Genomic DNA, 13,622 nt, shown 5'->3' with positions numbered 1-13,622 from the left:
GGCTCTCTGTGTGCCGTGAGGCTTTTAGGTTGGACCAGCCCATGAGGCCATAGACCCTTCTGGCAGATGGGCTCCCACAGCCTAATCCTCCCCATGCTACGTAACTCTAACCCCAATACTTACCGATAGGATCCGTTGGGAATCTGACAGTCGGGATGCCGCTGTCAGCATTCTCCCCGTTGGATTGCAGCTGCCGGGATCCTGCCCGCATCCAAGTTAGAATGATGTCAGCAGTAATAATGAATATTCCTATTGTTATAGTTTAACTAACTAATGTCTGTTACTGTAGTGTAAACTAGAGATGAGCGGGTTCGGTTCCTCGGAATCCGAACCCGCCCGAACTTCATGTTTTTTTTCACGGGTCCGAGCGACTCGGATCTTCCCGCCTTGCTCGGTTAACCCGAGCGCGCCCGAACGTCATCATGACGCTGTCGGATTCTCGCGAGACTCGGATTCTATATAAGGAGCCGCGCGTCGCCGCCATTTTCACACGTGCATTGAGATTGATAGGGAGAGGACGTGGCTGGCGTCCTCTCCATTTAGATTAGAAGAGAGAGAGTGAGATTGATTTGAGACAGAGACACTTGATTTACTGGAGCTTAGGAGTACTGTAGAGAGTGCAGAGTTTAGTAGTGACTGACCACAGTGACCACCAGACAGTGCAGTTTTATTTAATATAATCCGTTCTCTGCCTGAAAAAAACGATACACAGTGACTCAGTCACATACCATATCTGTGTGCACTGCTCAGCCCAGTGTGCTGCATCATCTATGTATATATCTGACTGTGCTCACACAGCTTATAATTGTGGGGGAGACTGGGGAGCAGTGCCAGTTATAGGTTATAGCAGGAGCCAGGAGTACATATTATTAAAATTAAACAGTGCACACTTTTGCTGCAGGAGTGCCACTGCCAGTGTGACTGACCAGTGACCTGACCACACTGACCACCAGTATAGTTAGTAGTATACTATATTGTGATTGCCTGAAAAAGTTAAACACTCGTCGTGTGACTTGTGTGGTGTTTTTTTTTTTTATTCTATAAAAAACTCATTCTGCTGACAGACAGTGTCCAGCAGGTCCGTCATTATATAATATATACCTGTCCGGCTGCAGTAGTGATATATATATATATTTTTTATATCATTATTTATCATCCAGTCGCAGCAGACACAGTACGGTAGTTCACGGCTGTAGCTACCTCTGTGTCGGCACTCGGCAGTCCATCCATAATTGTATACCACCTACCCGTGGTTTTTTTTTCTTTCTTCTTTATACATACATACTACATCTCTTTATCAACCAGTCTATATTAGCAGCAGACACAGTACAGTAGTCCACGGCTGTAGCTACCTCTGTGTCGGCACTCGGCAGTCCATCCATAATTGTATACCACCTACCCGTGGTTTTTTTTTCTTTCTTCTTTATACATACATACTACATCTCTTTATCAACCAGTCTATATTAGCAGCAGACACAGTACAGTACGGTAGTCCACGGCTGTAGCTACCTCTGTGTCGGCACTCGGCAGTCCGTCCATAATTGTATACCACCTACCCGTGGTTTTTTTTTCTTTCTTCTTTATACATACATACTACATCTCTTTATCAACCAGTCTATATTAGCAGCAGACACAGTACAGTAGTCCACGGCTGTAGCTACCTCTGTGTCGGCACTCGGCAGTCCATCCATAATTGTATACCACCTACCCGTGGTTTTTTTTTCTTTCTTCTTTATACATACATACTACATCTCTTTATCAACCAGTCTATATTAGCAGCAGACACAGTACAGTACGGTAGTCCACGGCTGTAGCTACCTCTGTGTCGGCACTCGGCAGTCCGTCCATAATTGTATACCACCTACCCGTGGTTTTTTTTTCTTTCTTCTTTATACATACATACTACATCTCTTTATCAACCAGTCTATATTAGCAGCAGACACAGTACAGTAGTCCACGGCTGTAGCTACCTCTGTGTCGGCACTCGGCAGTCCATCCATAATTGTATACCACCTACCCGTGGTTTTTTTTTCTTTCTTCTTTATACATACATACTACATCTCTTTATCAACCAGTCTATATTAGCAGCAGACACAGTACAGTACGGTAGTCCACGGCTGTAGCTACCTCTGTGTCGGCACTCGGCAGTCCGTCCATAATTGTATACCACCTACCCGTGGTTTTTTTTTTCTTTCTTCTTTATACATACATACTACATCTCTTTATCAACCAGTCTATATTAGCAGCAGACACAGTACAGTAGTCCACGGCTGTAGCTACCTCTGTGTCGGCACTCGGCAGTCCATCCATAATTGTATACTAGTATCCATCCATCTCCATTGTTTACCTGAGGTGCCTTTTAGTTGTGCCTATTAAAATATGGAGAACAAAAATGTTGAGGTTCCAAAATTAGGGAAAGATCAAGATCCACTTCCACCTCGTGCTGAAGCTGCTGCCACTAGTCATGGCCGAGACGATGAAATGCCAGCAACGTCGTCTGCCAAGGCCGATGCCCAATGTCATAGTACAGAGCATGTCAAATCCAAAACACCAAATATCAGTAAAAAAAGGACTCCAAAACCTAAAATAAAATTGTCGGAGGAGAAGCGTAAACTTGCCAATATGCCATTTACCACACGGAGTGGCAAGGAACGGCTGAGGCCCTGGCCTATGTTCATGGCTAGTGGTTCAGCTTCACATGAGGATGGAAGCACTCAGCCTCTCGCTAGAAAACTGAAAAGACTCAAGCTGGCAAAAGCACCGCAAAGAACTGTGCGTTCTTCGAAATCCCAAATCCACAAGGAGAGTCCAATTGTGTCGGTTGCGATGCCTGACCTTCCCAACACTGGACGTGAAGAGCATGCGCCTTCCACCATTTGCACGCCCCCTGCAAGTGCTGGAAGGAGCACCCGCAGTCCAGTTCCTGATAGTCAGATTGAAGATGTCAGTGTTGAAGTACACCAGGATGAGGAGGATATGGGTGTTGCTGGCGCTGGGGAGGAAATTGACCAGGAGGATTCTGATGGTGAGGTGGTTTGTTTAAGTCAGGCACCCGGGGAGACACCTGTTGTCCGTGGGAGGAATATGGCCGTTGACATGCCTGGTGAAAATACCAAAAAAATCAGCTCTTCGGTGTGGAAGTATTTCACCAGAAATGCGGACAACATTTGTCAAGCCGTGTGTTCCCTTTGTCAAGCTGTAATAAGTAGGGGTAAGGACATTAACCACCTCGGAACATCCTCCCTTATACGTCACCTGCAGCGCATTCATAATAAGTCAGTGACAAGTTCAAAACCTTTGGGCGACAGCGGAAGCAGTCCACTGACCAGTAAATCCCTTCCTCTTGTAACCAAGCTCACGCAAACCACCCCACCAACTCCCTCAGTGTCAATTTCCTCCTTCCCCAGGAATGCCAATAGTCCTGCAGGCCATGTCACTGGCAATTCTGACGAGTCCTCTCCTGCCTGGGATTCCTCCGATGCATCCTTGCGTGTAACGCCTACTGCTGCTAGCGCTGCTGTTGTTGCTGCTGGGAGTCGATGGTCATCCCAGAGGGGAAGTCGTAAGCCCACTTGTACTACTTCCAGTAAGCAATTGACTGTCCAACAGTCCTTTGCGAGGAAGATGAAATATCACAGCAGTAATCCTGCTGCAAAGCGGATAACTGAGGCCTTGACAACTATGTTGGTGTTAGACGTGCGTCCGGTATCCGCCGTTAGTTCACAGGGAACTAGACAATTTATTGAGGCAGTGTGCCCCCGTTACCAAATACCATCTAGGTTCCACTTCTGTAGGCAGGCGATACCGAGAATGTACACGGACGTCAGAAAAAGACTCACCAGTGTCCTAAAAAATGCAGTTGTACCCAATGTCCACTTAACCACGGACATGTGGACAAGTGGAGCAGGGCAGGGTCAGGACTATATGACTGTGACAGCCCACTGGGTAGATGTATGGACTCCCGCCGCAAGAACAGCAGCGGCGGCACCAGTAGCAGCATCTCGCAAACGCCAACTCTTTCCTAGGCAGGCTACGCTTTGTATCACCGCTTTCCAGAATACGCACACAGCTAAAAACCTCTTACGGCAACTGAGGAAGATCATCGCAGAATGGCTTACCCCAATTGGACTCTCCTGTGGATTTGTGGCATCGGACAACGCCAGCAATATTGTGTGTGCATTAAATATGGGCAAATTCCAGCACGTCCCATGTTTTGCACATACCTTGAATTTGGTGGTGCAGAATTTTTAAAAAAACGACAGGGGCGTGCAAGAGATGCTGTCGGTGGCCAGAAGAATTGCGGGACACTTTCGGCGTACAGGCACCACGTACAGAAGACTGGAGCACCACCAAAAACTACTGAACCTGCCCTGCCATCATATGAAGCAAGAAGTGGTAACGAGGTGGAATTCAACCCTCTATATGCTTCAGAGGTTGGAGGAGCAGCAAAAGGCCATTCAAGCCTATACAATTGAGCACGATATAGGAGGTGGAATGCACCTGTCTCAAGTGCAGTGGAGAATGATTTCAACGTTGTGCAAGGTTCTGATGCCCTTTGAACTTGCCACACGTGAAGTCAGTTCAGACACTGCCAGCCTGAGTCAGGTCATTCCCCTCATCAGGCTTTTGCAGAAGAAGCTGGAGACATTGAAGGAGGAGCTAACACGGAGCGATTCCGCTAGGCATGTGGGACTTGTGGATGGAGCCCTTAATTCGCTTAACAAGGATTCACGGGTGGTCAATCTGTTGAAATCAGAGCACTACATTTTGGCCACCGTGCTCGATCCTAGATTTAAAACCTACCTTGGATCTCTCTTTCCGGCAGACACAAGTCTGCTGGGGTTGAAAGACCTGCTGGTGAGAAAATTGTCAAGTCAAGCGGAACGCGACCTGTCAACATCTCCTCCTTCACATTCTCCCGCAACTGGGGGTGCGAGGAAAAGGCTCAGAATTCCGAGCCCACCCACTGGCGGTGATGCAGGGCAGTCTGGAGCGACTGCTGATGCTGACATCTGGTCCGGACTGAAGGACCTGACAACGATTACGGACATGTCGTCTACTGTCACTGCATATGATTCTCTCAACATTGAAAGAATGGTGGAGGATTATATGAGTGACCGCATCCAAGTAGGCACGTCACACAGTCCGTACTTATACTGGCAGGAAAAAGAGGCAATTTGGAGGCCCTTGCACAAACTGGCTTTATTCTACCTAAGTTGCCCTCCCACAAGTGTGTACTCCGAAAGAGTGTTTAGTGCCGCCGCTCACCTTGTCAGCAATCGGCGTACGAGGTTACATCCAGAAAATGTGGAGAAGATGATGTTCATTAAAATGAATTATAATCAATTCCTCCGCGGAGACATTGACCAGCAGCAATTGCCTCCACAAAGTACACAGGGAGCTGAGATGGTGGATTCCAGTGGGGACGAATTGATAATCTGTGAGGAGGGGGATGTACACGATGATATATCGGAGGATGATGATGAGGTGGACATCTTGCCTCTGTAGAGCCAGTTTGTGCAAGGAGAGATTAATTGCTTCTTTTTTGGGGGGGGGTCCAAACCAACCCGTCATATCAGTCACAGTCGTGTGGCAGACCCTGTCACTGAAATGATGGGTTGGTTAAAGTGTGCATGTCCTGTTTATACAACATAAGGGTGGGTGGGAGGGTCCAAGGACAATTCCATCTTGCACCTCTTTTTTCTTTTATTTTTCTTTGCGTCATGTGCTGTTTGGGGAGGGTTTTTTGGAAGGGCCATCCTGCGTGACACTGCAGTGCCACTCCTAAATGGGCCCGGTGTTTGTGTCGGCCACTAGGGTCGCTTATCTTACTCACACAGTCAGCTACCTCATTGCGCCTCTTTTTTTCTTTGCGTCATGTGCTGTTTGGGGAGGGTTTTTTGGAAGGGCCATCCTGCGTGACACTGCAGTGCCACTCCTAGATGGGCCCGGTGTTTGTGTCGGCCACTAGGGTCGCTTATCTTACTCACACAGTCAGCTACCTCATTGCGCCTCTTTTTTTCTTTGCGTCATGTGCTGTTTGGGGAGGGTTTTTTGGAAGGGCCATCCTGCGTGACACTGCAGTGCCACTCCTAGATGGGCCCGGTGTTTGTGTCGGCCACTAGGGTCGCTTATCTTACTCACACAGTCAGCTACCTCATTGCGCCTCTTTTTTTCTTTGCGTCATGTGCTGTTTGGGGAGGGTTTTTTGGAAGGGACATCCTGCGTGACACTGCAGTGCCACTCCTAGATGGGCCCGGTGTTTGTGTCGGCCACTAGGGTCGCTTATCTTACTCACACAGCTACCTCATTGCGCCTCTTTTTTTCTTTGCGTCATGTGCTGTTTGGGGAGGGTTTTTTGGAAGGGACATCCTGCGTGACACTGCAGTGCCACTCCTAGATGGGCCCGGTGTTTGTGTCGGCCACTAGGGTCGCTTATCTTACTCACACAGCGACCTCGGTGCAAATTTTAGGACTAAAAATAATATTGTGAGGTGTGAGGTATTCAGAATAGACTGAAAATGAGTGTAAATTATGGTTTTTGAGGTTAATAATACTTTGGGATCAAAATGACCCCCAAATTCTATGATTTAAGCTGTTTTTTAGGGTTTTTTGAAAAAAACACCCGAATCCAAAACACACCCGAATCCGACAAAAAAAATTCGGTGAGGTTTTGCCAAAACGCGGTCGAACCCAAAACACGGCCGCGGAACCGAACCCAAAACCAAAACACAAAACCCGAAAAATTTCCGGCCTCATCTCTAGTGTAAACCCATTCCTGCAGGACACAGGAACCCAAGGCCCCCAACAATCACTGGGGGTTGTAGCAGCCATCGAGATGGAAAGCACTTTCTCTAACGTCCTTGAGGATGCTGGGACTCCGTAAGGACCATGGGGAATAGACGGGCTCCGCAGGAGATAGGGCACTTTAAGAAAGCTTTGGACTCTGGGTATGCACTGGCTCCTCCCTCTATGCCCCTCTTCCAGACCTCAGTTTTACACTGTGCCCAGAGCAGGATGGGTGCACTGCAGAGAGCTCTCCTGAGTTCTCTGCCTAAAAGCATTTTTGTTTGGATTTTTTCTCTACTTTTTCTACTTTTTTACAGGGAGCACTGCTGGCAACAGGCTCCCTGCATCGAGGGACTGAGGAGAGAGGAGCAGACCTTCTTGTCTAAGATAGGCTCTGCTTCCTCGGCTACTGGACACCATTAGCTCCAGAGGGGGTGAACGCAGGTTCTTACTGGGCGTCCACCCCCGGAGCCGCGCCGCCGTTCTCCTCACAGTGCTAGAAGAACAGAAGACAGAAGTCGTCAGGCGGCAGTGGCCTTCAGCTTCACGGAGGTAACGCACAGCACTGCAGCTGTGCGTCATTGCTCCCATACACCTCACACACTCCGGTCACTGTAAGGGTGCAGGGCGCAGGGGGGGGGGGGCGCCCTGGGCAGCAATAATAACACCTCTTATGGCAAAAGACAATATACAGGTACAGGTGGGCACTGTACATGTATATAAAAGAGCCCCCGCCATATTTTTGTAAGTTTGAGCGGGACAGAAGCCCGCCGCCGAGGGGGCGGGGCTTCTCCCTCAGCACTCACCAGCGCCATTTTCTCTCCACAGCACCGCTGAGAGGAAGCTCCCCGGACTCTCCCCTGCTTACACACGGTGAAGGGGTGTTTAAAAGAGAGGGGGGGGGGCACATAATTGGCGGATAACATATTATACAGCGCTGCTGGGGAAAAACATTTTGTATTGGTCTCCAGGATCATTGCGCTGGGGTGTGTGCTGGCATACTCTCTCTCTGTCTCTCCAAAGGGCCTTGACGGGGATACTGTCTTCAGAAAGGGGTTCCCTGTGTGTGTGTGAAGTGTGTCGGTACGCGTGTGTCCACATGTTTGACGAGGAAGGCTCGCTTAATGTGGAGGGGGAGTGCTTGAATGTCATGTCGCCGTCTGCAACGCCGACACCGGAATGGGTGGATATGCTGAATGTCTTGAATGCAAATGTTAATCTATTGCATAAAAGGTTAGACAAGGCAGAAGCTAGGGATCAGTCAGGTAGCCAGTCCATGCCTGTCCCTGTGGCGCCAGGCCCTTCGGGGTCTCAGAAGCGCACCATATCCCAGATCGATGACACAAATACCGACACAGATACTGACTCTAGTGTCGACTATCAAGATGCAAAATTACAGCCGAAGGTGGCAAAAGGTATTCGGTACATGATTATTGCCATTAAAGAGGTTTTGCATATTACTGAAGAACCCCCGGTCCCTGACACGAGGGTACACATGTATAAGGGGAAAAAGCCTGAAGTCACCTTTCCATCCTCATTTGAACTAAGTGAATTGTGCGAAAAGGCTTGGGAATCACCGGATAGGAGACCACAAGTTCCCAAAAGGATTCTTATGGCGTATCCTTTTCCACAAACTGATAGGATACGCTGGGAATCTTCGCCTAAAGTAGACAAGGCGCTGACACGCTTGTCCAAAAAGGTGGCACTGCCTTCTCAGGATACGGCTTCCCTCAAGGAACTTGCTGACCGCAGGCAGGAAATTACCTTGAAGCACATTTACACTCATTCAGGTACTATTGCTAGACCGGCTATGGCGTCGGCCTTGGTTTGTAGGGCGGTTGTGGCATGGGCAGATTCCTTATCTACGAAGATTGACACCTTAGATAGGGATGCTATTCAAATGACCATAGAGCATATCAGAGATGCTGCCTTGTATATGAGAGATGCTCAGAGAGATATTTGTTTATTAAGCTCCAGAATAAATGCTATGTCTATTTCTGCTAGGCGGCTCTTGTGGACCCGACAGTGGACGGGAGATGCCGATTCAAAGCGGCATATGGAGTCCTTGCCTTACAAAGTGGAGGAGTTGTTTGGAGACGGCCTCTCGGACCTTGTCTCTATGGCTACGGCTGGTAAGTCCAATTTCTTACCTTATGTCCCCCCGCAGCATACAAAAAAGGCACCTTATTATCAAATGCAGTCCTTTCGTTCCAATAAAAACAAAAAGGTACGGGGATCGTCCTTTGTTGCCAGAGGAAAAGGTAGGGGAAAGAAGCTGCACACAGCTAGTTGACAAGAGCAAAAGTCCTCCCCTGCCTCTGCAAAGTCCACCGCATGACGCTGGGGCTTCCCGGGGGGAGGCAGATCTAGTGGGGGCTCGTCTTTGGTTTTTCAGCCACGTCTGGGTTCACTCGCAGGTGGATCCCTGGGCATTAGAGATTGTTTCTCAGGGATACAGGCTGGAATTCGAAGACTTGCCTCCTCGCCGGTTTTTCAAATCGGCTCTGCCGGCTTCCCCGTCAGAGAGGGAGCTAGTGTTGGCGGCAATCCAAAAATTGTATGTTCAACAGGTGATTGTCACAGTTCCTCATCTCCAGCAAGGAGAGGGATATTACTCGACCCTGTTTGTGGTTCCGAAACCGGACGGTTCGGTCAGACCCAATTTAAACCTAACACCTCTGAACCTGTACTTGAAGAGGTTCAAGTTCAAGATGGAATCACTCAGGGCGGTCATCGCCAGCCTGGAGGGGGGGGATTGGATGGTGTCCCTGGACATAAAGGATGCACACCTTCATGTTCCGATATTCCCCCCCTCATCAGGCGTTCCTGAGATTTGCAGTGCAGGACTGTCACTACCAATTTCAGACATTGCCGTTTGGGCTTTCCACGGCCCCGAGGATTTTCACCAAGGTAATGGCGGAAATGATGGTGCTCCTGCGCAGGCAGGGGGTTACAATTATCCCATACTTGGACGATGATCTCATAAAGGAAAGATCTCGGGAGAAGTTGCTGGACAGCGTGTCTCTGTCCATGAAGACGTTGCAGATAAACGGCTGGATTCTCAATATACCGAAGTCCCAGCTAGTCCCTACAATGCGTCTGACCTTTTTGGGCCTGATTCTAGACACAGACCAGAAAAAGGTTTTTCTTCCGATCGAAAAGGTTCAGGAGCTCATAGCCATGGTCAGGAACCTATTAAAACCAAAAAAGGTTTCAGTGCATCATTGCACGCGGGTCCTGGGGAAGATGGCGGCTTCATACGAGGCCATCCCTTTCCGCAGGTTCCATGCGAGGACCTTTCAATGGGACCTCTTGGACAAGTGGTCCGGGTCCCATTTCCGAATGCATCAAAGGATCACCCTGTCTCCCAGGACCAGGGTATCTCTCCTGTGGTGGCTCAACAGTGCTCACCTGCTAGAGGGTCGCAGGTTCGGCATTCAGGACTGGGTTCTGGTGACCACGGACGCAAGCCTCCGAGGCTGGGGAGCAGTAACACTGGGAAGAAATTTCCAAGGTCTTTGGTCAAACCTAGAGACTTGTCTCCACATCAACGTCCTGGAGTTGAGGGCTATATACAACGCCCTGTGTCAAGCGGAGAAATTGCTTCGGAGAAAACCGGTTCTGATTCAGTCGGACAACGTCACGGCAGTGGCTCATATAAACCGGCAAGGCGGAACAAGGAGCAGAGTGGCCATGGCAGAAGCGACCAGGATTCTACGCTGGGCGGAAGGCCATGTAAGCGTACTATCAGCAGTGTTCATCCCGGGGGTGGACAACTGGGAAGCGGACTTCCTCAGCAGGCACGACCTGCATCCGGGAGAGTGGGGACTTTATCAAGAAGTCTTCGCACAGATCACAGATCGATGGGGACTGCCTCAAATCAACATGATGGCATCCCGTCTCAACAAAAAGCTAAATCGGTATTGCGCCAAGTCAAGGGACCCTCAGGCGGTAGCGGTAGACGCTCTGGTGACACCTTGGGTGTTCAGATCGGTCTATGTGTTTCCTCCTCTTCATCTCATACCCAAAGTGTTGAGAATAATAAGAATGAGCAGGGTCAGAACAATTCTCATTGTTCCAGATTGGCCACGGAGGACTTGGTATCCGGAGCTGCAAGAGTTGCTCACAGAAGATCCGTGGCCTCTTCCTCTAAGGCAGGACCTGCTGCGGCAGGGGCCCTGTCTGTTCCAAGACTTACCGCGGCTGCGTTTGACGGCATGGCGGTTGAACGCCGGATCCGAAAAAGGAATTCCGGAGGAAGTCATTCCTACCCTGATCAAGGCTAGGAAAGACGTGACGTTACAACATTATCACCGTATATGGCGGAAATATGTTTCTTAGTGTAAGGCCAGAGCTGCTCCTACGGAGGAGTTCCATTTGGGCCGTCTGCTTCACTTCCTTCAAACAGGAGTGACTTTGGGCCTAAAATTAGCGTCCATAAAGGTCCAAATTTCGGCCCAATCCATTTTCTTTCAAAGAGAATTAGCCTCTCTTCCTGAAGTACAGACTTTTGTGAAGGGGGTGCTGCATATTCAGCCTCCCTTTGTGCCTCCGGTGGCGCCTTGGGATCTTAACGTGGTGTTACGTTTCCTCAAGTCACCTTGGTTTGAACCACTCAAAACTGTGGAGTTGAAATACCTCACGTGGAAAGTGGTCATGTTGTTGGCATTAGCTTCGGCTAGACGTGGTTTTTCACGTGGATAGGGCAGAGTTGAGGACTCGTCCTCAATTTCTGCCAAAGGTGGTCTCATCTTTTCATATGAACCAACCTATTGTCGTGCCTGTGGCTACACGGGACTTGGAGGATTCCGAGTACCTGGATGTGGTCAGGGCTTTGAAGATTTATGTGACCAGAACGGCTAGAATCAGGAAGACTGAAGCTCTGTTTGTTCTGTATGCGGCCAACAAGGTTGGCGTTCCTGCTTCAAAGCAGACTATTGCTCGCTGGATCTGTAACATGATTCAGCAGGCGCATTCTACGTCAGGATTGCCGTTACCGAAATCGGTTAAGGCCCATACCACTAGGAAAGTAGGCTCTTCTTGGGCGGCTGCCCGAGGGGTCTCGGCATTACAGTTGTGCCGAGCAGCTACTTGGTCGGGGTCTAACACATTTGCAAAGTTCTATAAGTTTGATACCCTGGCTGAGGAGGACCTCCTGTTTGCTCAATCGGTGCTGCAGAGTCATCCGCACTCTCCCGCCCGTTTGGGAGCTTTGGTATAATCCCCATGGTCCTTACGGAGTCCCAGCATCCTCAAGGACATTAGAGAAAATAAGATTTTACTTACCGGTAAATCTATTTCTCGTAGTCCGTAGAGGATGCTGGGCGCCCGTCCCAAGTGCGGACTTCTTCTGCAAGACTTGTATATAGTTATTGCTTACATAAGGGTTATGTTATAGTTTATCGGTTGAACCGTGGCTATGTTGTTGTTCATACTGTTAACTGGGTAGTTTATCACAAGTTATACGGTGTGATTGGTGTGGCTGGTATGGATCTCGCCCTTAGATTTATGAAAATCCTTCCTCGTACTGTCCATCTCCTTTGGGCACAGTTTCCCTGACTGAGGTCTGGAGGAGGGGCATAGAGGGAGGAGCCAGTGCACACCCAGAGTCCAAAGCTTTCTTAAAGTGCCCTATCTCCTGCGGAGCCCGTCTATTCCCCATGGTCCTTACGGAGTCCCAGCATCCTCTACGGACTACGAGAAATAGATTTACCGGTAAGTAAAATCTTATTTTCATTTTGCCTTTTAATAAGCCAATCAAAAGAATATTTGAATTACATACACATAAGGGATTTTCTTGTTATTACAGGATTCTAGTTCAGTTCTGTCAATGAGCTAAAGGCAGTATAGAAAGATATGAAATGATAGGGTAAACGACTTGTGATGAAAGAATGAACAAGGGAGAGAAAAGTGAAAGGGATGCTCAGAGAATCAGCTAAATTCATGAAGGACGCTTACCAGCCAACCTAAGTCCCGAAAGCTGACATACAACTCATGTCTTCTGCAAACTTGTCTGCCATCTGGAACATGCACGTGATCTGAAAAGACATTGCATTATTTCAATTATGATGTGTTTATGTTAAATGCATTTGATCAAGCACATTTAGGAATAAAAAAATAACTTTATACTCAAAGTGTTGGGTGTGAATATCAAATATACTTCACCAGAAGTAGCATAAAAATACAAATACACAGCAAATAAACACTAAACAGGCAAATTGTTAGTAAGCTAAAGTGGTCTTCTAAATAAAATAAAAACATAAGGTTGATACACACAAACATATTCTTACATACCCACATACATCCAGAAGAGAAAATAAATATTTCTGTAATTCTGTTTATGCTCAAAGTATATTTGTATATTTCTGTAGCCTTTGCTCAGATTTTGGATGCACAATTATTTATACTGCTTTAGTTCTAAAAACATACAACACTGTTTCTCATACGAACTCAAGGCCGGGATTTATCAACTCTCACTGAACAATAAACCGTATACTTATAGAAAATAGCCATATAATACATCATTTCTTGTCAGAAGACATTTTCTGTCTCCTATGTCACAGTTTTATATTAACAATTTCTGTATTCAAAAAGTAGTATCAGGAGACGACAATATTGGCATAAATATGTATTGCTCTAACTCTGTATTTTAGCTGTCTGTGCTCCAGTGATGGAGTATACTTGTGCTGGTCAGCGACAGGCCAATGCAATGTACAGTATGTGCCAGAAATGAATAATTGTGCATGCTCACTGTATCAACTCTTTAGTGGGTTCTCATTTGTTAAGTATAGGCTACTTAAAGCCTGGAGTTCTAGCTCTAACCTGTACTTATA

At 47.9% G+C, this 13,622-nt stretch overlaps 1 protein-coding gene across 1 annotated transcript in view; it reads right to left on the bottom strand.

Moving 5' to 3' along the window:
• LOC135032126 (bone morphogenetic protein 8B-like) overlaps positions 1 to 13,622 on the bottom strand; it is a 171,824-nt gene that overhangs the window by 29,216 nt on the left and 128,986 nt on the right. The window contains exon 5 of the mRNA XM_063954063.1: positions 12,748 to 12,827. Coding sequence (XP_063810133.1) covers positions 12,748 to 12,827 — 80 coding nt within the window. The remainder of the gene's footprint in view (positions 1 to 12,747; positions 12,828 to 13,622) is intronic.

Source organism: Pseudophryne corroboree, chromosome 2 (assembly GCF_028390025.1).
Source record: "Pseudophryne corroboree isolate aPseCor3 chromosome 2, aPseCor3.hap2, whole genome shotgun sequence".
Lineage (NCBI taxonomy): Eukaryota > Metazoa > Chordata > Amphibia > Anura > Myobatrachidae > Pseudophryne > Pseudophryne corroboree.
The sequence above is the reverse complement of the archived record's forward strand: the minus strand, read 5'-3'. Positions and strand labels throughout refer to the sequence as shown.